General features: G+C 44.4%; 1 protein-coding gene across 4 annotated transcripts in view; it reads left to right on the top strand.

Moving 5' to 3' along the window:
• LOC116847477 (amyloid beta A4 precursor protein-binding family B member 1-interacting protein-like) overlaps nucleotides 1-26,353 on the top strand; it is a 199,324-nt gene that overhangs the window by 91,135 nt on the left and 81,836 nt on the right. Inside the window, exon 1 of one of the 4 annotated variants that reach the window (XM_032822506.1) lies at nucleotides 7,575-12,494. The exons of the other annotated variants lie outside the window; for them this stretch is intronic. Within the exon in view, the coding sequence (XP_032678397.1) occupies nucleotides 12,291-12,494 (204 nt within the window). The 5' untranslated portion in view covers nucleotides 7,575-12,290. Of the gene's footprint in view, nucleotides 1-7,574; nucleotides 12,495-26,353 lie in introns of those variants that run through there. 4 annotated transcript variants of the gene reach the window in all.

A 26,353-nucleotide genomic window follows, 5' to 3' on the forward strand; every position in this document is an offset into this window, starting at 1 on the left:
AGTAAGTCAGGATTAAAATCGCACCAGTGCCCGATTCCGCAGCACTCGCGAAATTCACGGCGCCGTTGAATAAATTCGCAAAGGGCTACGGCTCCGCAACAGTTTCCCTGGAACAGAAACTAAAGAGCAACCGGCGGAGAGAATTACCTTTCAGTTCGTTCGCCGGGCGTGATTCCGCGGGCTTTTCGAGCGAGCGAATGTTTTCAAGCGGCGCGTTAATCAGTGCGATTTATGAACTCCGCCATTCGCGAAACTAGGACGAACTAACACGACGCAATAGTGGTCGGCCTCAGGACGTCGTCGGGGAAGCCGAGATTTCTAAGGACGCATAAAGACAATAGTTTCGCTTCGAGATCTCGCCGGGAGAGGCGACGGAACGCGGGAGAGAGGAGCAACGAGCCGGAGAGCGCGCGCTTTTTTCGCCGCTGCAATTTGTGTACCTCCGCGCGTTTCCACCCCCGTCACCCCGTTCTGCCGCCTTTTGTTCGCGTTCTCTTTTTCTACGTGCAAATGTGTGTGTGCGTGCGCGCGCGCGCGTGCCTGCGTGCGTGTTCCAACCCGCTCCACACCTCGTCTTCTTCATCCTCCCGCGCCGCGGCGATACTCTCCCCCGTATCCTCCTGGTCTCTTCGCGTTGCGAAATATCTCGGCGCATTCCTTGGCGCCGCAACGATTTAGGCCTCCCCCCTTTCAGTCAATGGCCCTTAGGCCCTTGTCGGGACCCCTCAGGGGCGAGGAACGTGTGACGATCGAGCCGCATTGAGAAGGTAAAATCCATTAAATCGGAGGGGAATGCGTTTGTTCATTTGCGCGAGATCAAAAAGCGGCTCGGTTACTTAACGCCTTGATTGTTTCGTTAATATTGCAGAAAAGCTCAAGTTATGATCGAATTAACAAGGAAACGGTAGATAAACGTATCCCGAGACACATATGTGTTCTGAGTCGTTTCAACGGCTCCCTATCGGTCCCGCATCGGTTTCTCAAACGCAATTAATTGTTCTTTATGAGCTAACTCTTTTAATGAGACGCGGTAGCGGTACATCGAGAAAAGAATGTTTGTCATTTGCAACTATAATCATTGTAAATTATAGCCATAAAAAGTATCTTTTTATTAAATTGTTAATGTTAATGATAATGCTAATAGCATTGTATGCATGTTACCACGACCACTTTTGTGTTAGAAAAATATGGCTGAGGCCAAAAGTAACTATATCATTTTCGTCAGATCGAACATTTTTCTCTCTCAGTGTAGCGCCAGTCACCGGTGACCGTCACGGCACTCTGCTTGTTGGCTTGCTCGGTCGCTCGATCGAGAAATTTCGATATCCGAGTGCTGGAAAATCACTCGAGCCGGCGACAGAACATTTTGTCGCGTGCGCAAGTTTTCTCCTTCGTTCGTACGTACCTAAATTTATCGAGTCTTAAGCCTGATCTACGATATGCTCCTTGTGTTCTGTTTCTTGTCTTCTGTCTTTTTCTGGCTTAAAGCTTAAGGTTTGAGTCAGAAAGAGATAAAAAGAAAGAAGCAGGAAGCAAAGAACACATTGTAGATCAAGCTTTATGAGAAGCAGTGGACAGCCTGAGGCTGCGCCCGTTTACTCTCTCTCTCTCTCTCTCTCTCTCTCTCTCTGCATAGGCTTTTTAAATACATTTCTTCTCACCTTTTCTTCCGGCTGTCGTGGAGAGCCGGTAGTCTCCTATTAGCGTCACGTCGCAGTCCTCCCTTCCCCTTTCACCCTCCCCCGAATTGCGCAATCAAGTCGGTTCTGCATCTAGCATGCCAGCCGCACAGTAATTGCCACTCGGCGCGCGACGGATACGGGCTCGCGCGCGAGAGAGAAACGTTATTATTATATTATTAATCTCGGGTGTGGTCGCGCGGCGCGAGACGATAATTCATGTCCTGCGACGGTCGAGGTTGTTGAAAATCGCGGGTCTACTTTCGTCCGTACCTCGCGGGTAATTAATTCGATAATTTCGCTCGATATAAATTTAGCTTTCCAGCTGATGGAGCGGACAGCCTCGCCGACACGATCGCGAGAGTCCTACGCGCGAGGATAATCGTAGTGATACCACCAAAAAAAAGTCCAACTCGCGGTACATACACGTCGCGCGCGACGTGCAATTTCGTTTTATAGACGGAGCGTAAAATGCAGTCGGGACACGATCGAGAGAATCGACCTGAGCAGACGAACAAACGACTCTGGTTTTATTACCGTCCGGTTTTATTGCTGGTTACTGGTTATTAAGTAAGGTGAAGCAGTTTTTCTGATTATCACGTGCGAGGAGATTTATTCGCGGGCTCGAATATTTGCCGTAGAGTCCTGAAAAGATCGTCGCGTTGCAAGGAATACGATCTCTCTTTCCATCTTTCCCTCATCTTCCCCTCTCTGGTCTCTTTCTATAGCGTTCGACCGTAATTTCGCCGTGAAACTCCGGCGATCGCTTTCATTATTATCGTTATTAGATTGCTGCCAATTCTCGGAAGCGAGACGGGCCGGCGGACGCGAATCGTTCTCGGCGACGCGAGATACGGCGAGGCGGCCGACGTGCACGTTATTAACTCTAATTAGCGATTATTAGAAGACACATTCCGCGGAGACGGCGCCGCAAATTGAAGGCGGCACAAAACCGGCGTGAACGGCATAACAACGGGGGCGGAAAGAGGAACGCGAGAGAAGATGCGGTGGCCTGATTAAGGCGAATCGTCGGGCCGGCGCAAATGAAATCGCAAGTCGGCCGATGTGCCGAGATACACGAGTGATACTTTAAATCAGTATATACGGGGGGGAAAGAAGATTCTTCCATCTCAGAAGAAATTAGAGACGGTAAAGACGAGCTTTTCTCGGGAAAAACGAGCCACATTGAAGAAAAGATTTGGTATCTGTAACTATATAGTTACATAAAGAAATAATTACCACGAATTATGATGAAGGAAACTATTTTTTTTAATGCTGCTATAATGTTAACCTTGCATGCATGTTACTACCGTTTTTGTGTTAGAACGGCCAGAAAATATAGTTGGGACAAAAAATAATTACAATTTTTGTTAGATCATTATTTCTTTCAGTCACGAAAAAACTGTTATAATTGCTATATGAAATGGAAATTTATTTTAAAGGTTATCAAATTTACTCTAAAGATACCCAAAAAGTTTGTCAATTTTATTCTAAACCATTTGATCAGATCAATCGTGTTATTCTGATGGCAGAATTAAAAATTCAAGACGAATCGCTATTCGTTGTAGGAGCGCGTGCAAAGTCGCGTCGGCGGCGTGGAAAATTTGCATCGGCGCGAACGCGAATTCCAGGTCGGCGATTTTATCGCAACCGGGGACCGAATCGCGGGGCCTACGGGAGAATGTCGTATATATGTGTATATATGTGTATAAAGGTATCGCCACACTGACGAAATAACGAGCGCTCGTCGCGAGATATACAACGCTTTCGCGCGTTATTGAACGCGCGATATGGTGGAATAAGCGCCGATGATGCAATGAAAGCGTGTTGCGCAAGCCTCTTATACAGGGCGGCCTGATTTATGGACTTATAGGATATCGTCGAGAACAACACGTAACGCAACTATGAGCGTCTCTCTCTCTCTTTCTCTCAGCCTCTGATTACACTTGTAACCTTGGTTGGTACGATTCTAGCGGCCCTTTCTACATCGTATAGACCTGACTGTGAAAACGTGTCAATCAACTATCGGTAAAACGATCGTCTCTGCCTTATCGACATTGTCCGAGTTCGTCATCGATTCCAGCATACTCTTAACGTTGCTTCAAAGTTTGTTTAACAACCGTTCTTTAAGGACCGTTGCTGTAAAGTTCATCAGTCTATCGGCACTGCTTTAAAAGAATGCTGAATAAGTTTCATAGTTTGCACCGTTTTTCTACTTGGTTGTATAGAATTGCAAATGCTTTTACAGAGCGGAAGTAAAAGGGTTTGTAAATAAAAATATTTTTTTTTAATTTTCAATACAATATTTGATGTATTTTTCATGCATTGATATTTGTATTTTTATTCTGTAAAAGTCTTTGCAATTCTATACAACCAAGTAAAAAAGCAGCAAAAACAAAACGCATTGCATGTTGATATACAGCATCCTTATAACGTTTTTAATTAACGTTTAAATAACATTTAAATAACGTTTTTAATTTAACGTTTTTGCAGAAAGGAAATATAAAAACACCACTTTTATTGAATTACAGCAGGTGATTATTCGAAGTATAGATTAAAATGTCTAACATTGACAACCTAAAGTTAGTTCTTTGCGATCTCGTGTCGAGTCTGTCTCGTTTTTCATTGCAGCTAATTCCACTCTTTTCTACGTCTTTGATGTAAATATATGAACGCGCGATTACGTTCTTTGGATACTGGAATATTAAAGCAAACTTATACGATACTCTCGCGAAATAATTGCATTGCGACAGATCGTCCGGAAAGAAACGTTGAAGATAATTGAGATCGCGAGGAGTTAACTGCAAGTATAATTGACGCACCCTAAATTTACCGAGACTGCTTGAACGGTACACCGACCACTTATACACAAGTCGGTGTTTGATATATTCTAACATCGCGCGTCCCGGCTTCACGTGTAAACGCCGCAGAGATGCACCGCCGAATGTGGGATGAGAATGGGGCCCGATGTACGAAGACCTCGAATTCCTGCGCGAGCGTGGGAGCCAAACGAGCGAGTGATCCGTGGCCGGGGCCCGGATAGGTGCAAATGGAAACAATACATCGGAAGGAAGGGCCCCAGCGCGACTCCCGCGACGAGTTCGCCGGCGCTCTCGAAACGTTAATGCGTTTCCTCGGTCCTGAGGCTTGATCGATCGACAAGCCGCCGTGTCCTGCGTTAATAAAGGCTAACCCGGCTCCCCTCGGGAGTTATTTATGAGCCGTCTGGCGGAGTTTAACCGAGACAAAAACTTCTTCCGAAATACCGCGGCGAAGACGCCGGATTGAAGACGCCCACCGGGGGACTGCTATATTATTTAATGAATGTGTGCTCCTTCGGAACCGCGTCGTGCCTTCGTACAGTGTATACGTGTAACTTTGTCGTACCCACGGGAGAGAATCGAGCCTTGATTGTCTTACGATTCCCAACCGCCACCCCCGCGCGTTCCTCCCTTCACGAATTGCCTTTAGATACTGGGAGATCCAAAACGTGCACGTCCAGCAGACCTCGTAATTATGAGCAATCGGGGAGGAGGAAGTGAAATCTCGTTGACTGATAACGAAATTGTCAATCCAAAGGTAATTATTCAGTAATTATCGGTCAGTAATTATTACTTGGCAATTATGAATTTAGTTATATTCATTTGAAGGTTCCTCCTATATTTTCACGTTCGGATGAGGAGTCCTCGGCCTATCGAGGCGGACTTCATCCTAACGGGACTGAATAATTTGCACTTCTGCAGCATCCTGTATTCTCACCAGCGCATTCAGCGCGGCGCGTCGACGCGTTTTTATTGGCGGCGTAAAGCGCAGCTCCTTCGGGCCGGTTCGACGACAGAAATAATTTCTCTCTTTCTCTTTCTCTGAAGATGAAGATATCTCGACGAGATACCACGCGAATACACGTAGCACGGAAGGTCGAGATGCAACGCATGAAAGTTAACAGCCAACCGCGTTACTCATTCACTCAGCGACTGTACTAACGATCTGCGTTCGGCAATCGGGTTGCGCGTTGGGTTATTGCACAAGGGATTCGCTTGCAAAAGAATAAGGCGAGAAGAGAAAAGAACAACGCCGTTGTTCGTTAACGTCCCGCTTAACATTACGCGCGCTTCGGCCCGTTCACCGCGCCCCGCCGTCGATGACTTCATACCACGTTCGCTCGTAATGTCAGTCATTAATCGACCGACCGTCCGAGGAAAATTCATCGATAGGCAGTCATCGATACGTATCCATCTGCGAGATACCCGATCGTTAGATCGCGAAACGCAACGGAGGGGCCACACGGATTTCAAATACGTTCGCACAGACTGAAATTCATTGAAATTGCACCGATGTTGGACTTTAATCGATCCAAATCTCCTTTGACTAAAATAATTGATGAGTCGGGAAAGGGGGGAGGGATAATGAAAATGAATCGATCGATTTACATATAAAAGTCAAACAATTTCATGATAAAAATTAATTATTAATCAAACTTCGATGTGTTATTTACTGATTGATAATTCATTTTATTGATCGTGGAAATTTATTTGTGATTTATTACATTAATTTGTTTACTTATTTACATTATTTATATTAATTTTTTGTTACATTTATCTTATTATTATTATATTTACTTGTGATTTTATACATGACGATTGATTAAATTTGATTATTGATCAGCCAATTATTTTGGTTAAAGAAAACTTTAGTCAGTTAATTGACTAAAGTTCTAACAACATTCCAAATAGCACATACACGTATCAGAAATGTTTCTTAAACGTATCTATAGTTTCAGAACCGTAAAGCACGAATAAGAAACGTTTTAACAAGAACTTTTCTGAAACCTTATTTATGAAACGTTTATAAAATGTTTATAAAATGTTTTTTCAACGATTTTTTTTCGTAAAAATAACGTTTCACCTAACGTTTTTTGAGTGGACATTCTTACTCATGAAAAACGTTTCAGAAACATTATGAAACGTTTTGGAAACGGTTATGAAAGGTTTGGTTCTAACGTTTATAAAATATTTCTAAAACTGATGTGTGCTATCTGGAATTGAATTGCTCACGCTACTTTTCGTCTACGCGCAATCACGTTCTGGAATTAATAATAAACGCTCTTGGTGAAATGTTCACGCATATTACTCAAACACGCAAGTATTATCCTAGCAACCTCAATGAAATAACTTTAGAACTCCTTAATTAAAATCGGGATTATATCAAACAATGGACATTAAGAGCCAAATGGCAGTTTCTGTTTGCATATATTTACAGCAAATTCTACATATTACCTGTACAAAATGTCCGAAATACTTAAAATTAATTAATCAATACCTGCTTATTGTAAATGTACGCAAACAAAACTGTACAAAATGTACGCACCTGCAACTTTGGTTCATATCATCCACTATTATGGCGAAGTATATCGACGAAGACGTAGGATTTCCCGAATACTCTTCTCAGAAAGAGTAAAGCGCTACATTAAGATAAATTCGTGTTAATTAATTTACACGAGGGAGATCTCCCCTCGAGCGATCGCTCCCCGAACAGTCGTCTGTGCCATTAGACCCGAAAAAGAGCTCTCGCCTTATATGAGATCCGAGGAACAGATCGCCCTGACGGGCACGAAATAAAGGGCTTTCACCTCCTACGACCCCAGATATACCCCGGCAGCCATGTTCCGCGGGCATCCGCGTTTGGTAGCCGATAACGCGGTTTCGTTGCGTGCCCAGATCGAGTGGCAACATCGTGTGTGCCGACCGTCGGAGGCGAAATCAATTAACTTCGGTAACACGTGTGTGCGCAACGCGCGAGAGTGTGTCGCACTCGCGCGCGCGCGTATTTGCGAGGGCGCGTATCGCGTAGTATACGCATAGTACGCTGCGCACGACGTGTCCCTTCGCACACACGTGTCTACAAGGTGCGTCTGAATCACGCACTTTCCCCGCAACGAATTCCTCACTTGTGATCTTCCCAGCGGAAATTCGTCCGAATGCCAATCTCGCAATTCCCGACGTCAAGTGTCTCGCCGATAGAACCGCTGATACTTAATTAATCTTCTTGATATCCGCGTCTGCGGGAAAATGCGCGACTTCTGAAACATCCTGTATATCGCGGCCTGTACGAGGCGCCTATAACGCGTACATTAGCCGCGTGGGTTGCTATGGGCAACCCGTGACTAACACACGTTCCAGCATCACGTCTCTCACCCTTCTCCTCTCCCTCCTTCCCTCTCTTTCTCTAACCATCTCTCCTTCTCTCTGTCTTTCTCTGCTGTTTTGATCTCCCCTCTCATTCTCTCTCTTTCTCTGTTGCTCTCTCTGTTGGTCCCTTTCTACTGCTACCTCTCTTTCCGTCTTGTGTCGAGGATCCAGTGATGTAACAGTCATCGCGCTGGAGCTCGGGAATTGATGTACTATTTCGGCGGATAGAGAAGTTCCAGGTTCAGGTAGCGCCACGTCATCGCGTGATTATGCGACTGTGTTAAGAGAGAGTTTCGATCGAGTCGTAAAGGAAGAATGCGTTTTCCTCATGTTTGGCACCATTTACTGTAGTGCGAGCGGGCGACAAATGTTTCTTGAGCGATCGCATATTCGCGCGAGCGAATGAATCGCTTTGCAGAACGAGTGAGAGATTCATCAAATAATTTCACAGATGTTTAGTAAACTCTCTGTACATGCAGTATATTATCGAACACTGAACAGAAGGGACGAACGTTGAAATGTTTCCTTCGGCTTTTAGAAACAATCTAGAATTTTAATACCGAGAACGATCAACCAAATAATTAAGTCCGCAGCCATACGCTAATTAAACGGTTCGATCGTTACATTCAATTACTCGTGAAAGTCTATTCCACAAATTGCTTGGTACGTCACTGGACTATCTCTCTTCGTCTCACGCGACACGTTTATCCTTCCCAGGGACATTCGCTCGTTCCTTCTCTCTTCCTCTTTCTCTCTCTCTTTCCTCTTCCTCCCTCTCTTTCCTCTTCCTCCCTCTCTTTTCTTCTCTTTCTCTCTCACGCTCTGTGCCCTAGGTTAGCATTTCATATCCTCGTCGTTCCTACTGGGACACGCCGATCCTCTCCCTTCCAGGAGCGGACCTGCGTGGCAGCTAACGAGACTCGTGCTCCTCGGGTTTTCCAGCTGTCAAGGACCCACATAATATTGCCGCCCGAAAATATGTCGATTAATTTATTTACTCGGAATTCAAAAATTGCCTTCGAAGTACGAACTGTACTTGCTACTTTGGTATACTTCTCGCTCACTTGTGATCCTGATTGAAGCAGGCCGAGGAAGATCAGTGGTGTCAGGCACATAGAGGTCAACGCGCACCCCTGCTCGTCCGAAGAGAAGCCAGGGATGTACCCGCACTTCATTACGGTGCAACGACGCGTGACCGCCGAAATGCCGCTTACGCAATGTTTTCCGTACCTACCTACGAGGCGTCGTCGATTATCGATTTTACGATGGTCACACTCGCGCGCGTCTGGCCCCCGATGTCGATGTATGTGCGACGCGAGCGGGATGCTACCGCGCGCTCTCTACTCCCTTATGAGAGATCGAATTTCTCGGCCTTCCGTGACGATGGCTATCGATGCATATCCCGGCGTAATTAATTGCTGTGCGTTCAGGGAGAGAAAAAAACGTCTCCCAACGGTGTGTACTCGAGTATTAGTTGCAAAGAGATGATATTGTGAAGTGTACCTGGGTTCCAAGTGGTTATAGATAATATCCTTCTTTACTGCAGATTACGCAAATAGTTTTGCTATACTTTTCAATTAGAACGTGTCTCGATAAAATTGTTTCACCTAGAAAACAACGATATTGGAAATAATGTGACATTGGTAAAAATACAATGCATATTTTATTTAAGAAAAGACAATATTTTTACCATGTTATCAAAATTATATCTGTTTGGTTTATTTTTGCGTGTACCGCGTTAAAAATTTAAATCCCAAGGATCTATCTTGAGCAGTGCTGGAATCAGTGTAAGTCCGTAAAAACAAAGGCACCGGTTACGGGGTCCTTCACAAACGGTGCCTTGGGTCTTGGCTGAAATGGGATCGTCCCTGAACCCATGGTAGCGGCGTGCCGAAAGGAAGGGGTCATGGAACCTACAGAGGGGAGAGGTGCACGTCATGGTGGGGGTGGATAAAGCACCAAAAGAGCGAGAGGGTCCTATTAGGGATGCTGGCTGCGAAAAGGGAGACGGAGAAACGCAGTGTACCTTCGACCACCACCCCCTCTTCGGAACGCTCTCTTTTCCTTGCCCTTCCCCTGCGTTCTCTTCTCTTGTTCAGCTCTGTCCACAGTCGTCTCTTTCCAACCGGCTTCGGATAGAGAAAGAGAGAGAAGGACGACGTGTAAAACGAGAAGGTAGCTCTAGGAGAACGAGCTGAAGGAAGAAGGACGATGGAATGCGAGTTGGAGTGAGATGGAGAGAAATAACGCGAGTGCTGAAGAGAAGGAAAGAGAAAGTCGCAGGGAGGGAGAACAGTAGAGAGGGTGGAGAAGAAGATAGAGCTAATGAGAGAGAGACAGAGAAAGAAGGAATGAGCAATTCTGACTATTACGACGACTGTAAAGACGACTGAATCTTCATGGGAGCGCTAACTAGACGTGCGAAGAAGTAGAAGAAGCAGAAAAACGATCGAGAACCAAATTCCCATGGGACACGAGGAAGTAGAGACAATAAACTGGAAAAAGGAAGAAATGTGAGAGTGAGAGAAACGCCGAGAGGGATTAGGAAAAGAAAGATGTAGTAAGCTGGTGTCACTCTCAGGTTGAAGAAACTCAATCTTCCAAGATTAAAAATACAATCTAGGGGAAGAGAAACAAAGACAGAAGTAGGAAAAGAAAGAATGATAGAGAGAGAGAGAGAGTGGGAAGGCGAAGGCTCACAGGTCGGCGAGGATAGAGTCAGGCTCTCCTCGGCAAGAGAGAAAGAGACTCCCAGCGGGAGTTTCAAAGAGAGAAAGACGGAAAGAGGGAGAGAGAGAGAGAGAGAGAAAAGAACAGAAAAGCCAGAGCAGCGAGCGACCAGATGAGTTGCGTTAGAGCGAGAAAGAAAGAAGGGGGAGACCTATTCGGGGGAACGACAAACGGAGAAAGGAGAGAAGGGTGACGAAGCGACCGGCGAAGGAGCGAGGGAGAGACCGGCCAGAGAACAGAAGGAGAAAGAGAACGAAATGGTGCGAGTGAGACGGAGCGACAGAGAGAGACAGAACAGAGAGAGACCAGGCAGCGAGTGCGCCCACTAAGCCGCCTCCATACCACCTCCAGCATTCCCAGCCTGCACACACAGTTGCAGCTGCACCGCCGCCGTGGCTCGCTCGCGTGCACATGCGAGACTGCGCGCGCGTCTTTCTCTCTCTCTTTTTCTCGTTCTCTCTCCGTCTCTCTCCCGCATAATCTCTCGCGAATACTCTCGCGGATACACACATGTACACACACATATCCGCACCATTACACCGTGCAACAACGTCGCCGGTGTTGCAGTTTTAACGACGCCGGTCCTTCGCGTGTGATCCTGCCGCTGGACGAGGAAGCTGCACGCCCAGCCGACGACGACGACGACGACGACGACGACGACGACGACGATATGGTCGTAACCCCGGCCTCGCGACCATTATCGCTGACGTAAGTTCGCGTCCAGCTGGATTCTCCATGAAGGTCACTGATCGAATTGCCAACGTGAGCATGTCGCGTACATATTGACTCGGAGAAAGAGAGAGACAGAGAGACCACAGCGGATTGGAGCGGCGTCGACGACGACATCGACGGCGCCGCGACACTTTCGCCGGCGTGAATTCGTAATCGGGTGGATTTACGCCGCGCGCGAGTCGATGCACATCGATCCCGTCGCCCCTGCAAGATTCATCGCCGCGTAATCGGATTCGCCGAGGGAGCGTTCAGCAGCTGACATTGACAAGTGCCGATCAAACTCGCTCTCGTCGACGTAAATTCGCGGCAGCGGAAGGGCGAGGGTCGAGCCGTGCGCGGCGCCGCCGATGCAAGATTCATCCTCGGTGGGGTCCTCGCAGTCCTCGAATTGACACCGCGCGGTATCGACGTGTGCACTCACGAGCGTGCGGCCGAGGGATTCTGTTCGCTTCCAACGCGCGCTTTCCATCCTGGACCACGTCGTTTCGGGATTGCGGTGGAGAAACGCGCGCGAGTGCAAGGACGACATCGGTCCGGGAGTGCAAGAGCCAAGTGCGAAGCAGTGACCAGCGCGCGTGCTGGCTTTTCCCTGCGTTTGCCCGGTGCGAGTCGCACGGCGCGCGGAACACGTGCGAATCGCCAGGCGACAGAGAAGTGCACTATCGATCGGCCGCCGTGGCCGCAATCTCGGGAAGCGTGTCTCGTTAGCACAATATTCAGCGAGCCTGACCGCAGAAAAGGAAAAGGAGAAGGAGGAGACCTGACATTTCGCAAATGTCAGCCGCGGCCGTTGGCGCAACTTCCGCGTAATCGGAGCGTGGCCGATAAACGATAAGAGGCCAAGTCGAGCTTTTCGTGCCGAGACCGCACGACGTTCTCGGCTCCTCGGTGTTTTCATACGATTTTCCGCGCGGATCAGCGAGAGAGTGGCAGTCGAGTCGAGAGCGATGACTCGAGGCACATGATCGAGAGTGGTGCGAAACCGGGAGCCGGAATAACGGAAGCTCTTGCGCTCGGGACTCCAGGAAAATCAGGATATCTCGTCATGGACTGGATGAGGAGGCAGGACGTCAAGGAGGAGTCGCAGGAAGCTCCTAACGCCTTGACTCCCGAAGATGATGACGAATGTTACTTTGAGGAGGACGTGTCCATAGACGAGGGAATGGTACGTGTGATCTTACGCTGCGATCACCTTGTAATTATTCTGAGAACTCGTTCTGCATGTTCTACCACAAATATTCTTTTTTTTGCGTTTCATCAAGGCAATCCTATATAAAATCGTACGAAATTCTCTGCGTATATACACTGAGAGAAGAAAAAAAATTATCTAAGAAGTAGAGAATTCGGGGTGGATACACGAGTAACATATTTACACACTGAAAGAAAAAATATTGGGAAATTTAATTGTGAGATATATTGAGTTTATTTATGTGAAATACCAATTTCTGTGAAACACTTTTATCCTACAAACAAATTTTCAAATATTTTTTTCTCAGTGCACTGGATAAAAATACTTGAAAATTTATTTGCAAGATATAAAGTTTATTTTTGAAATATATAAAAAATTTTTCTATGAAACACATTTTTATTCCACGAATAAATTTTCAAGTGTTCTTTTCTCGATGTAGTCGTCCCAATATAAAATACATATTTTCTTAAAAGTTTATCTCTTCACGAAAGCAAGTGATTATTCTATTTAAATAAAAGAATTTAGATTTAAGTAAATATGTTGTTAGTACCCACCAAAATAAATATAATTTATTTTTCTCTCAGTGAAGGAAAGTGAAAATGTCGACAGACACATTTGTCTTGTTGCTCGCGTGGAGAATCTTGGCAGTGTGTCAATTTTATCTCGACACTCGGTATAAAAACATAAAAATGCATTAATTGAAATAAGTCAATTAAGATAAGGCGAAGGACCAGAGTGTGGAGTAGCTGCATGATGCAAATCGCGGCAATTCGCACCGGCGAATGCCGTCGTTGCGTTTCTTCGTCTGGCGTCGCGCCGGTCAAGGTAGAGAAAATTTGCATATTCCGATTGGGGGAGGACAAGGTCTCTCGAAACTCTCTTTCTCCCTCTTTCTGTTTCGCGAGTTGCACTGCTTTAATAACAGTTATATTAATAACAGCGCACACCATGACGATCCTCGTCGGAATATCTGGACATGTCCGTGGCTGTTAATAATACGCCGTTATCGACCGTTCGCCATGGTAGCGATTATCGTTGCCGGCGCGGCCGCCTTGTGTATATCGCAGCGGACGTTTGCGCGCGCCGCGAATATCGATAATTCGCATGTATCTCGCACACGCTACTACCCGTTGTCATTAGCCCGATTATCAACATGCGCAATCACACGCATTCGTGATATAACGCGGCTTCTCCGCACGCGGGCTTCTCCCAAAGGTTCCCGTCGAACTGCCACGCGTCATCTGTCGCGCGACTCGCTCCGTTTTGGGAAGTCTCGAATTTTCTGCAGATAATCACCGGGGCGGGCAAAAGTGCTCTGACCGTTAGGGCATTCGATTATATGTCGCCACGCCGTCATCCCTTTTCTCCAGCCCCCTGCCGCGTTTCGAATGGTGTCGAGCGTGCAGCTCGTGTCGCGCGGCCACTCCTCGGCAGCGGCTGTTGGTATTATTATTATCGTTTTTAACGCGAGAGATATGATATTAATGTTGCGTGTAAAAGCAGCAGTGTATTATATTGATATTATGTTTATATATATTTATTATTAATATCGTTGTTAGCGATCAACTCGCGTTGATGCAAGTCTCGCCTTGATCGCAATCGATGGTAGCTTTTACGGGATGCACTGAGGAAAAAATATCTGGAAATATATTTGTGGAAAGTTGTGAAGTTTCTATTTCTGTTGAACAAAATTTATTTCTGTGAAATAAAATTTATTTGTGCGAAATAAAGTTTATCTCTGCGGATAAACTTTATATCCCACAAATGAATTGTCAATTATTTTTTCTCAATATGGATCATTAAACAGCAAATTCTACACGGAAAGAATAATGTAATTTTTCTCTCGGATAAATTCTTTTCAATTTTACTTTTAATAAACCAGGGATGGACTGTTAATAAGATCTGTCTTTCTAAGGAACAGAATAATCTCGCTAGAAACATGTACTGAAAAAAAGTACTTGAAAACTTATTTATAGGATATAAACTTTATTTGTAAAAAAAACAAATTTTATGTCACTGAAAAAAGTTTGTTTTTGTGAAACAAACTTTATATTCCACAAATAAATTTTCAAATATTTTTTCTCAGTGTAGCAGATTTTTCTAAAAACGCAAAAATTTTTTAATAGTACATTTTGCAGTTGCTAAGATATATACTGAGAAAAGGAATGCTTGCAAATTTATTTGTGAGATATAAATTTATTTTACAAAAATAAACTTTACATTTCACAAATAAATTTTTAAATGTTTCTTTCTCAGTGTAAGTAGCACGTATAAAATAAATTACTGCAGAATGTCGATCTCTATTTCTCGGTTACTAAATCCTATAGTGACTCTTGCTATAAAATTCTCTCCGCGTACTCTCCTCTTCCTCGAAAACAGTAAAAATTCCAATTTATTAGAACGAAAGCGCTTTTAGTTAGCGACCGTCATGCACTTTCTCTTTCTCTCTCTCTTTCTTTTTTTCTGTACGCACCGAGAGTGCAGAGATACTCTCGCATCACTTGGCCGTAAGTGAGAAAACCGCGTCGCGTGAATCAGCCTTAAAACCGGGCAGCGGCGAGAAAATGGGCTCGAGTGTAAAATTACGGACGAATCTACTGTTACGTCCATTGTTGCCTCCTGAAGTGGCCGCTTGAATTACTAACCGCCGGCGGAGTTGCTTCCCGGGGCTCTCGGGGCGAAATTGCATGCGAGCGAGCGCGCGGTGTGCGTGCGTGCGCTTCGTGCGCAAACATTTAACGGGGACAAGGAGCCGCTTGCGGCGATAAATCAGAGAATTATGCGAGAAAATCGAGACGCGCTAGGGGTCGCGCAGGGGCACGTATCGAACGTCGCTCGGGTATCATTCTTCCTTCGTATTAATGTCGTGACATCTAACCGTTTGGAAACGGTGTCACTGATCCATATAGAAGGGAGCGAAGTGTAGAGCGCAAATCGCGAAACTGGTACGCGTTCAACGAAAGTGCAAATGGTCTGGGAAATTCGCAGCCTCGGCGTTCCCTCAGGAAAAATGTCTTACTGGGTCATCCAGTTGATATCGATGCAAGTGGAAATAGTTAATGGAGTATTTCTCCGCTTCACTTAATTTTGGCGAGATTTCGTTTCTGCACCGTAGATATTAACGCTCGGCGCTAAGAAATGAAAGTCACGCGCGTCACGACGATCATTCTCTCCTGAAGAGGGTGTTGGAACCGATATAATGCAGCTTCGTACTTTGCACTGTTTTTCTATTTAGCTCACTCGAAGAATATAATCTCATCTTCAGTGACATCCCTTTATATATGATCTCAAAAAGATCCTTCTAAAACCAAAAGAAAAATATTCTAAGCTAGAACATTCTTGAAGCTAAAAATATTCTTGAAGCTAGAAAAATCTCTTATTTTATCTATTTTTTATTTTTATCTAAAAATCTCTTTTTTTTATACACTGGTGAAAGAAATAGTAAATATTAAATATTTATTTACAGAAATAGTAAATATTTATTTGGTGGGTACTAATGACGTGTTTATTTATTTTGATCTAAATTATTTTTTAATATATATTTTGAAATACATATTTTCTTAAAACCTTGTATTTTTACACACAAAACCAAATGTTTATTCTATGTAAATGTTTATTATAAGTAAAATAACTTGATTTTCAATAAATATGTTATTAATGTGTTACTAATATATTACTAATATAAATTTCAATAAATATGTTACTAATATTAAATAAATATTAACTATTTTGATATTTTTTCTCTTCTAGTGTCCAGGTCTTGTTCTTAATAGAAGTTTCTTGCAGTGAAAAGACAAACTGCTTCGAACATATATATTCCTCTTGATTCAAAGAAGAAAGAAAAGTTAGAATTATATCTAATAGATTCCCAATTAGTAGCTTACTTTGTAAAAAGAAGAATTTTTCGGTAAAAATTTTCTTTTTAAATATGGAATTATGAGGAACAGTTTCTTCCAATCAGATTCTCTTTTCTAGTTTAAGAATATTTTTTTTTTATTTTAAGGAAAATTCTCTTAAGGCCATATGAAAAAGGAGATTTTTGTTAAAAATAAAATTATATTTTTTTGGATATTATATCAAGTTGCAAATATTTGGATAAAGTGAAAGTAAAAATGACAATAAATAGCGAGATACTTCATGTTATATTACAAATTTCTTTTTTTATAATTTTTTTTTGTTTTTCATATCCCTTTAAACTATTGTCTAGGGAAAGTCAAACTATACGGCCTCAAAAAAGCTGCAATCGAAAGGAAATACAATAGTTCCGCTGTGCTCGATCTAGGCTACCCCACGGAGCGTTGAGACGCATGCCGACTCGGGCGGAAATTAAGAAAAAGAAAGAAAAGTACAAGGTTGATACATCAGCGATTATCGAGATCGCACGGCGACGCAGAGATTCATGGAAGTCACGCGAACTCTGCGTTTTCCGTTGACGATTCCCTCTCTCCTTCTTCTGCTTTCTCTCTCTCTCTCTCTCTCTCTTTCTCTCTCTCGTTTTGTGGCGGGGTCTTGATAAGAGCAAACGATATGTTACCCGAAGCCACTTCGCCTGTGGAAACCCTGGCAACGCCGAAGGTGTTCGTGAAGAGTCGCGATGATTCAGCGCCAGCTGCGTCCTCGAGGAGGAGGAGGAGGAGCAGGAGGAGGGCTGTATAGTAAGTAAAACGACACGAAATTTGTTAGTCAAAACCGAAACATCGATCTCACGTCTCGGTGGGATTAAAGTACAGGCCTGAGCGGAATATTCGACGAGGTTTTCCACCTTCGTCGTTGCTCGTGCGCGCGAGCGCGCCTCGCTGTATCTTGTTAATCCGCTTCCTGCTATCTCCCGGACGATCACGTCGTCCGGGCCGGAAGTGAGTCGCGATGACTCGCAATCAAGAACAGAAGGTAGAGCCCGGCTAGCGTAAACAACGGCGTCTACTACCACAGACACCGCCTGGCAAGCCAAATAGTCACGACAATGACAATGTACTCGTGGGAATGACAATGACAATGTGCTCGAAAGGCCGGATATAATGAGATCGGGATCGACTCCGGAGCGCGACATCTGATACGACCGCCTTTTAATGCCTTGACGCTTAGCATGCGACATTCGTCGTAAATTACTTCTTCGAAAAAAAGTTCATTTATCTTGGACTTGTACAGGATGGTTCAGAAGCAGAGAACAATACTCTGAGAAGTCATTATAGTATCGAGAGGTCATCATAGTTACGAGTAAAAGGGTTGATATGAGCCTTACACCGAATGTATAGTTGCAAAGTTGTTGATAAAAAAGAGATATCATGTTTCTTGTATCTATTATCTAGTATCTATTATTCAAGTGGCAGATAAGTTAGTTACGAGTTATAATACATTTTCAGAAGTTCCATTGTTAAGTAATACACTTTGCAAGTCGTGGAAGAGGATGGCAAGTGGCTTGTCTGAGCTCATCTTGACGCTCTTTTATAACGCGAGCAACAACATTCCTTGTACGATTTAGCAGTTTGTCTTGCGTGTATTTTTCGCGTATACAATAGAGCAATGCGCTGCTTAAACAGTTAATATCAGAAATAGTACGTGATATCTCGTTTTCACAACTTTTCAACTACGTTTCAACAACTTTGCAACAGTTGTACACTCAAATTGGTATAAAACACATATTTATATGTACTTTTTTGCTTATATGACCTACCAGAGTATTGGCTTTTTCTCTTGAATCATCCTGTACACCCCTCTTATCACCCGAGTACATCTCCCTTAAGTGCTCCGAGGCAGCATGTAAAAAAAAAACGTTCATTAATGTAATTATTTATTAAATTAGAAAAGACATTAGAGTGACTCATGCGGTGTTACCACCTCACGAATATTCACGAATTATTTTGAGCGATTGTATCCTTTGTAACTGATTACCACGTGAAGCCATCCTTTACAAATGGATATTAAATGAATTTCAGCGACTTGTCGAAACGAGAAATAAGTTGCTCGATCGTGAAGTTCCCTCGAGTACGAGGATATCGAATTCGTGTTTTGGTTTCCACGTGCATTTATTCGGCCTTACTTCGGCATCAAGTTGTTTCTGTTAAAACAAGTTGAACGGAATTCGCGAGATTTGCCTTTTCGTGATGCTGAAAGTTCGCAGCAGCAGCAACGAAAGTTTACGTATTCCGCTGTACGAATCGACACGTTCACATCGCGCCGGTCTCCTTCAAATAGCCCGCAGTGCGTGCCGAAACTACGGGATTGCCCGGAGATTGAAATATAATTTCAATCAGACAGAGAGAGAGAGAGAGAGAAAGAAAGAGAGATAGATAGAGAGAAAGAGACAGTAACGAATAGCGAGACAGGACCTATAGAGAGCCGGAAAGGGAATGAGGGAAAAGCAGAAAGAGAAAGAGAGAGAGAAAACAGAATGAAGAGTAGAGAGGCGGAATAGAGCGAGGGTGTCTGCCGCTGGGAGCCCGTCCGCAGGCAGAAAATGGGGATTGATAGGCGACCAGTCACCATTCCACCCCATGGGCCACGTCGGGGATGAAGTATGACTCACCGGTGGTGCCGCCACCCTTGTTTTTCGGCCGTCTCGTGCCGGGAAATCCGCCCCGCGCGCGCGACTCACTCCCCCACGCGTCGTCCCCATTCTGACTACCACCCTCGTCGGCGAATCTGTCGGTCGACCCTCGCGCCACGGCGCGCCCTGGAGAGGAGAACGAGCATTATCATAATCCGTAGTGACAGCTACGGAAGAAAGATGCACTCATCGAGAGCGCGTGCAGTTCAGGTGTGTCCGGCCGTCATTGCCCGTGACGTTCCGTGCTGGTCGCCGCGATGTCGAGTCGTCGCGCCTCTCGCTTTCGAGGGCAACGGGTCGTCATGGACGATCGGTGCCGGCGTGACTGCAAGTTGATTCGAGTTTCGCGAGAGGAGAAGGTATTGTGCTGAGAAACGGGTAGGAGATCGTACTTGACGGGAGGGGATTGACAGTGAAGGGTGGTTCTCTTAGCGTGTGCGTCGCGAGTGCATTTTTGTTGATGGTGCATTAGATTCTGAAACGCGTTTGCCGCGTTTTATTTTCGGATTCTCTCAAGCTGCTCAGGAATTAGGGAGCTCATATGTCCACGCCGGATTTAGTTCCCTTGTCGTTAGCGTTTATGCAGTAAGCGAGTGGGGCCGCCGCGCATCTCACTGCTGGCGCTCATCAAAGTAATAAGAACAGAATCTAATCCACACGTGGCGCGGACAAGAAAAAGATCTAATCCACACGTGGTAGGGACGAGTGTCGTCACGGTTGTTTGGCGAACGAATTAATCCCCGTTACTTTTGCTCTCTTTTTCTTTCTTCCTTCCTCCTGCCTCGACCTTCTCGCGGCAGGAGAGATGCTCGTCCCGTACGTATGTACAGTGTGTCTCAAAAGATCGAAGCGCGTTTTGCAGAACGGAACTCCAAGAATTCCCACAACAGCAGCAAGTATCGATTTAAGGATCGAAAATTGGGAACTACTGTTGAGAATTTCGCCGGTATTCGTATAATAGTCGAATTCTTAAGTCCCCAACACCACAACTGATGTCTGACCGAACTTTCGCCGAGGAAAATTCGTCTGCTTGTCGCATCTGGATTCTGAATCTCAAAAAACAGCCTCATCTAGGGGAAGGCGGAGAAAAACTCGCACCTGCCTCGCTCAGCTTGACGGCCGATGTAGGAGTAAGATTACGGCAGAGGGCGCGCTGCGGTCCCTTCGAAGGCGGGGAAACGCGAATTTATGCCCTCGACCGCGCACGGACGATGGAATGTACTCAGGTGATCATTATTGCAGAGACCGAGAAGGGGAGAAGGAGAAGGGGCATCGCGGATTCGGGCCCATCCCTCTGCGCGTTCGCGGGGGCGGAGGTTATCTCTCGTCATTGTCCGCGCGATCGATACCGCGCGCGCGGCCGGAATTATCGCACCACCCCGCGAGGAACTCGCAGTCGTCGAGGAGGAACTCCCGTGTTTTTATCTTGATTTGAGTAATAGGAAATTGGCACGAGCTTCTCGCATGCTCGTAATGTCCGTCTGCACGCCGTCGCCGTTCGCCTTTAACGCGCTTTTATCTCTTCCATTCGAAAAGCTCGTTTTTCTCCCCATTCACAACAATCCGAGTCATCACAAGCAGAGAGACTATCGCAGTTGAGTTATTTTTTCCTTCGATGTCGTCTTACCTTTTGCAATAAAGAGTCGAAGTCTGAGGATATCTGCTATGATGAAGTGATAAAGTATATTCTTTTGTTATAGCAGAAACACAATATTTCTACTATATTGTATTAATAGCAGGCTCCATTTGTTGTTCTATTATATTAAATATCACACATATTTCTCTATTGTGTAGAGTAAAATAATAAAACATATTTTTAGTGTCATAAAATATTTGTCCCATGTATCGCGAACAAAGACGACTTCAGACGGAATGAACAGGACGAATCTCGAGGATACGTTTCTTGTCGCGTTCGCACATCTTCCGCGAATTAATCGCCATTCTGTAACTATTTAACACGCTCGCCGTTCTTCCTTCGTTCGACGCACGAGCGTTCTCTTAGCATGGGGAGCTCCCTCCAGTCTGGCGCCGGGCAATAATAACCACTCGCCCACGCCGAGCTGGCGAGGTTTTTGCACCGCCATCGCGGCCACGCGGGGAGAACGAGGTTTGTGTCGCAGAGAATTCGCGAAATATACACGAACAAGCCGGGGAGAATCAACGTCTCTCGTATAGGTCGCCCGTTGGGCGCTGCACGTTGTCTGCTCGTTGCGTTTAAACGCGAGAACGCTGACGCCGAATTAACGGCATCCTAAACGATTACGAGCGCGTAGAAGAAGTGCTGATCGCGCGACATTTGCCGCCGTGTTGCAACTTCGTTGCGGGTGCGAGATTCGTGTGTGGCGGCAAAGTCGAAGATACTCTGAGGTAGAAATACTCGAGCATTTATGCGTGGGATGTAAAGTTCATTCACAGAAGTAAACTTTACCTCACAGCAATAAGCCTTATTTCACAGAAGTAAGCTTTATAACCTACATGGAAAGAAACAGTTATCGGTTGGCCCACACGTAAATCTGATAGTACCAACCGGATTTTGAATTCGATTGACGCAACCAGATTCACGCGTAGGCCAACTATATTCTTTTGTCCGTGCACAAATAAATTCTCAAATATTTTTTCCTCAGCGCAGTACACTGAGAGAAAAATTCTTGAAAATTTATTTGTAGGACAAAAATTGATTTCACAGAAACAAATTTTATTTCTCAGAAATATACTTTATTTCACGGAAATAAATTTTGTATCACAAATAAATTTTTTTAATTAAAAGTATCTTTTCCTCAGTGTAATGCGGCTCTCGTGTAACGAGTAAAATAGTTCTGTATAACTCAATTTTTCGTACCTTATCTTGTTCCCTCTCCCTCTTTCCTCTCCCCCACTTCAAGATATACGAGTTAACATTTTACTCGACTAGAGTAATTGTATTACTGTACCTGTTTCTATTAGTGTGTACCTTTCTATTTAAATATAAGCCATAAAAAGAAAACTAACACAAATAAATAGAAAACGTATTTTTTTTAATTAAGTTAAATTAAGTTAATAAACTTAACAATTAAACTTAATAATTAAACTTAAAAAATGCTTTTCTACTTATTTGTGCTAGTTTTCTTTCTGGTTTACTTAAATATAGAGGCACACTAAAAGGAACAGACACAATAATATAAACAGTTACTCGGGACGATACTTTCCTGAAGGATCCCAATAAATACGTGTAACCTTCTTGAACTATGATGCAGAATGGGACAATGCCGAGTCGGGATATGATTGGGAGGCGCCGCAAGCAGCGTTGATGCAACATACGTGTCGAATAAAATCCAAAACCATGTACGGCGTATGAAGACGATTCGTCCATTAAAGCGGTGGAGGCGAGCGGTCTGTCGAGCCGTAAATTCGATCGAAAGTACCGTTGTCGCTCTCAGGAATTTCTATGTAGTGCGCGCGGGCCTTTACCTGGGCTGATTAGGTCCCCTCGCTACGGAATGCCATTTATCACCGAGTCGAGAGAAAGAGAGAGAGAGAGAGAGAGGGAGGGAGAGGGAGAGAGAGGTTGCTTCGTGGTCCCAAGACCGATGTCCAACGAGACCACACCGTCGCAAGGGTTCCCGCGAGATTTCCTCCAAGTCGATCGCGGTTCGATTAGGCGCCGCCGCGTTCTCGACGGCGTAACCGCAAAACCGCCTTCGCGATTATAGCTCGTAGAACCCGCGTCAATTAGAAGCTCGTAATGAATGCTCGGTCCCGCGAGGGCCGCCACCTGGGTTTTCGATTACAGACAACAGCGATTACGGTCTTCTCTCCACGCTCATAAGGATCCGGGAATCTCTCCGTGTGTATCACGATAATTACTCATCCTTGGAGAATGCAGAAAAATCAGAACTTCTAGGTATCATCGCGTGGTACGTCGGGAAGGTATGCGCCGATATGGCGATAAGTGCCTCGTAAACAGGCCCGACGGAGTTTACGTTAAACGCCGAGAGAGCCTGCCTCTCTTTCCGGTATTGCCATTCCGTACTTAACGGGCGCCGTGCTCTTTCCTACGTTGTACGGCGCGCAATCTCGTCTGTTCACCAAGATAACCCCGCGGCCCCGAAGGGGGTATCGTCTTCCTTATTGTAACCCCGACACGGAATAAGAGCGTAACGCGAGCCGTCCAGCGCGGGCGTATACGACAACATGAGCCGCTTACGAAAACGCGTGCGTCATCGAATATTGTTGTTGCTCATCATTAACCGGTTCCCGCGCCCGTCAGCGAAAGTGACGTGTGTCTCAAAGTTCAATCCGAAGCCGCGTGCGTTTTACTTTTCCTCGGATACGCGAATCGATCTCGACGCGTAAACCATTCATGCAAGTTATTGAGCTGATGAATAATAATTAATAATCATTTGTAGCTGTGAGTTACGTAGAATTTGCTTGAAATTGTCAGCGAGAAAAGTCAAGGGAGTATATATTGTGAGAATTTGCGGTTTTTTGATTGATATGATTGATATACTGAGAGAAAAAAGATATTGAAGAAATAAAAATATTTATTCGGTGAACACTGATAACATATTTACTTGTATTATAATGTAAAATATTTTTTAAATAAGAAAATATACAAGGAGAAAAAATTCGAAAATTTATTCGTGAAGTACAAAGTTCATTGCTGCGAAATAAAATTAATTTCTGTAAAGTAAAATTTATTTCCGTGAGTAAATTTTATATTCCACTGATAAATTTGGAATTATTTCTTTCTCACTGCACATTTTCTTAAAACCTTGACTCTTCATGAAAGCACGATTTTTTGTTCTATTGAAATAAAAAAATTTAGATTTAAGTAAACATTTTATTAGTATCTATCGGATAAATAATGAATTTTATTTTTAGATATTTTTTTTTTCTGTGTATCAATCAAATCATATCAATCAAACGCAACAAATTCTCACAATTACATCGCCCCAGGAAGTATCAGTCGTCGGAGGACTTCTTGAATTGTCAGTGTTAAAGGGACGACGAGAATACTGATTGATGCGCTACTCCGTCCTCCAACGCGTTTTTGGTAACGTTAATCCGTCTCGCGCCGTCTTCTTGCGGCGGGAAACGTTATGGAAGGCTCGGGCTCGTTGTTCAGAAAAGCCACATGTGTCTCTAATGGGTACGCGGACGGACGGGCAGCACTTATCTCTTCTGCAGCCCTCTGCTCTTTTGTGTGAGATTCCTCTGGCCGAGAACCCTCTCTATGCCACCGTCGAGAATCCGGCCTCGGCTCTGGCCGTAACGAGCGTCCGTTTAGATCGGCAGAAATTGCGTTCCCGTTCCCGGATTAAGCCGCGTTAACTGCAGATTTTGCACCCTTTGATACCTCGATCAAGCGAGTTCAAACCCCTCTCCGGATCCGTTAACATCTGTCTATCTAGTATAATATTACATAAATTTAAACATGCAAACATTTGTGGTGAATGGCTGTGTGAATTTTATTTTCACCCAATTAAGATTCAATTATTTTAGAAATAATTATTTGTATAACGAAAGCAGACTCAATTACGGTGGAGTCGATTTAGCCGACGTTGTTCTCGGGCAGAACGATTTGTTCAGACAGAACACGAGTGCGAAATCGTGGAACATCTCCCGACGGCGTAATCACCTAATTTTTCGCGGTACCTCGTCGAAGAAGCTTACAAAGACGACGCGACGAAGAGAGACAATGGGGGGATCACGGGAGCTCCTCGTGCTCGTCATTCAGTCCGCAATTGTAGAGTGCCACCACCACTGGTTTCCTGATGGCTCGACGAAGGGGTGCTTTCTCGCACGGAAATACCGCGCGAGTACTCGAGCCGGATTAATCGACCGAAACGAGTGGCGCGCGAAGTAAAGCTCTCTTGTCCTCTCTCTTGTCTTTCTCTTCCTCTTTCCCCCGATAGATTCACGTGAATCGCTTGTCATTCCATACGGCGCGTTTTCCGCGGGGTGCCGACCGCGACTTGTCCTTCACAACACCGTACAAACGAGAGCGCACTTTGATATTTAGTATGCTTCCATTGTCCGGATGGATCCATTCTGGATCCACATCTGTTTCTGTGCAAATGTATATGTCTGTATAGTAGAGGATAAAAGAGCAAACGATCTCCCCTTTTTCCTTGTAACATTTACGTGATTTATTACGAAACGTTTATGATGCGGAAAGCGTGGGTTGATAGGCGAGACTCCATTTTGTCGGCTGATCGTTAATGGTAAATAATTAAAAAATGATAGATGAATGTGTAAACTAATTTTGCTGGACTTTTAAACTCTGGAGATTCGTGTGATTCTCATTCCGTCGGATTTGTCGCGTTGGCCAGGGAGAGCGAAAGAGAGAGGAAGATAGAGAAAGAAACAGAGAGAGAGAGAGAGAGAGAGAGAGAGAGAACGGAGGAGGAGGCAAAGAGGGAAACAAAGAGCGTACGTGGTGGAAGACGGGAGATAGAAGGGTCCCTGAGGTCATGGTCAACCGATCTCGCCAACTATGCTCGGTCACGTAAAGCCGCCATCGCGAGTCGAGCTTTTCGCACCGAGGACTCTGATGAGAAGCTCCCGCAGGCACGCCAGCTTGCGTTTTCGGTTCCCCAAGCCTCGCTTTCGCTTCTCACGCTCTCGACTTACCGCTGTCGCGAACGCGAGTCTGACTAATCGATTTGGGTATGATCGAACGGCCGATAAGCTATCACTACCCGAGAGAAAGAGAGAAAAAGAGAAAGACCCTCCGCGATACCCGCTGCGACTTTCGTCTTTTCCGACCGATCTGGAGATCGAGTCCTCAGGCGATCGTAATGCACGTACCGGGTGAGCTATAATGGATGAATGATACTCGGGCTTACTTTTAAGGTATATTGAGTGAAAAAGAGACATTAACACGTTGAAAACCAGGAGCCTTATTATCAATTAATCGACACAATGACGAGAAGTTGTACGCGTTGAGAAAGAAATTGCGATTATTTAGTGGTGAAAAATATTTATTGTTCAACTTATTTAATTGCTAATTAAGTTTTTTGCATAATTCATAAAAATCAGCGCGATCAATGTATTAATCCTTTTTTTTTATGAAAAGAAAATTAATGGAATTATTCATTTATTTATTTATGAGTAATATCCTTTTAAGAAAAGAAAACAAAACAAGATAAAATTTCACACATAACTTTTTAATTTTTCTTTTTATCTATGTACGAAATTTTTTTTTCCCTAAAAGAGTATTATCCGTAAAAAATAAATAAATTATATATATATATATATATATATATATATATATATATATATATATATATATATATATATATATATA

Source organism: Odontomachus brunneus, unplaced genomic scaffold (genome assembly GCF_010583005.1).
Source record: "Odontomachus brunneus isolate Ranch 3 - 2012 unplaced genomic scaffold, Obru_v1 Obru_scaffold_078, whole genome shotgun sequence".
Classification (NCBI taxonomy): domain Eukaryota; kingdom Metazoa; phylum Arthropoda; class Insecta; order Hymenoptera; family Formicidae; genus Odontomachus; species Odontomachus brunneus.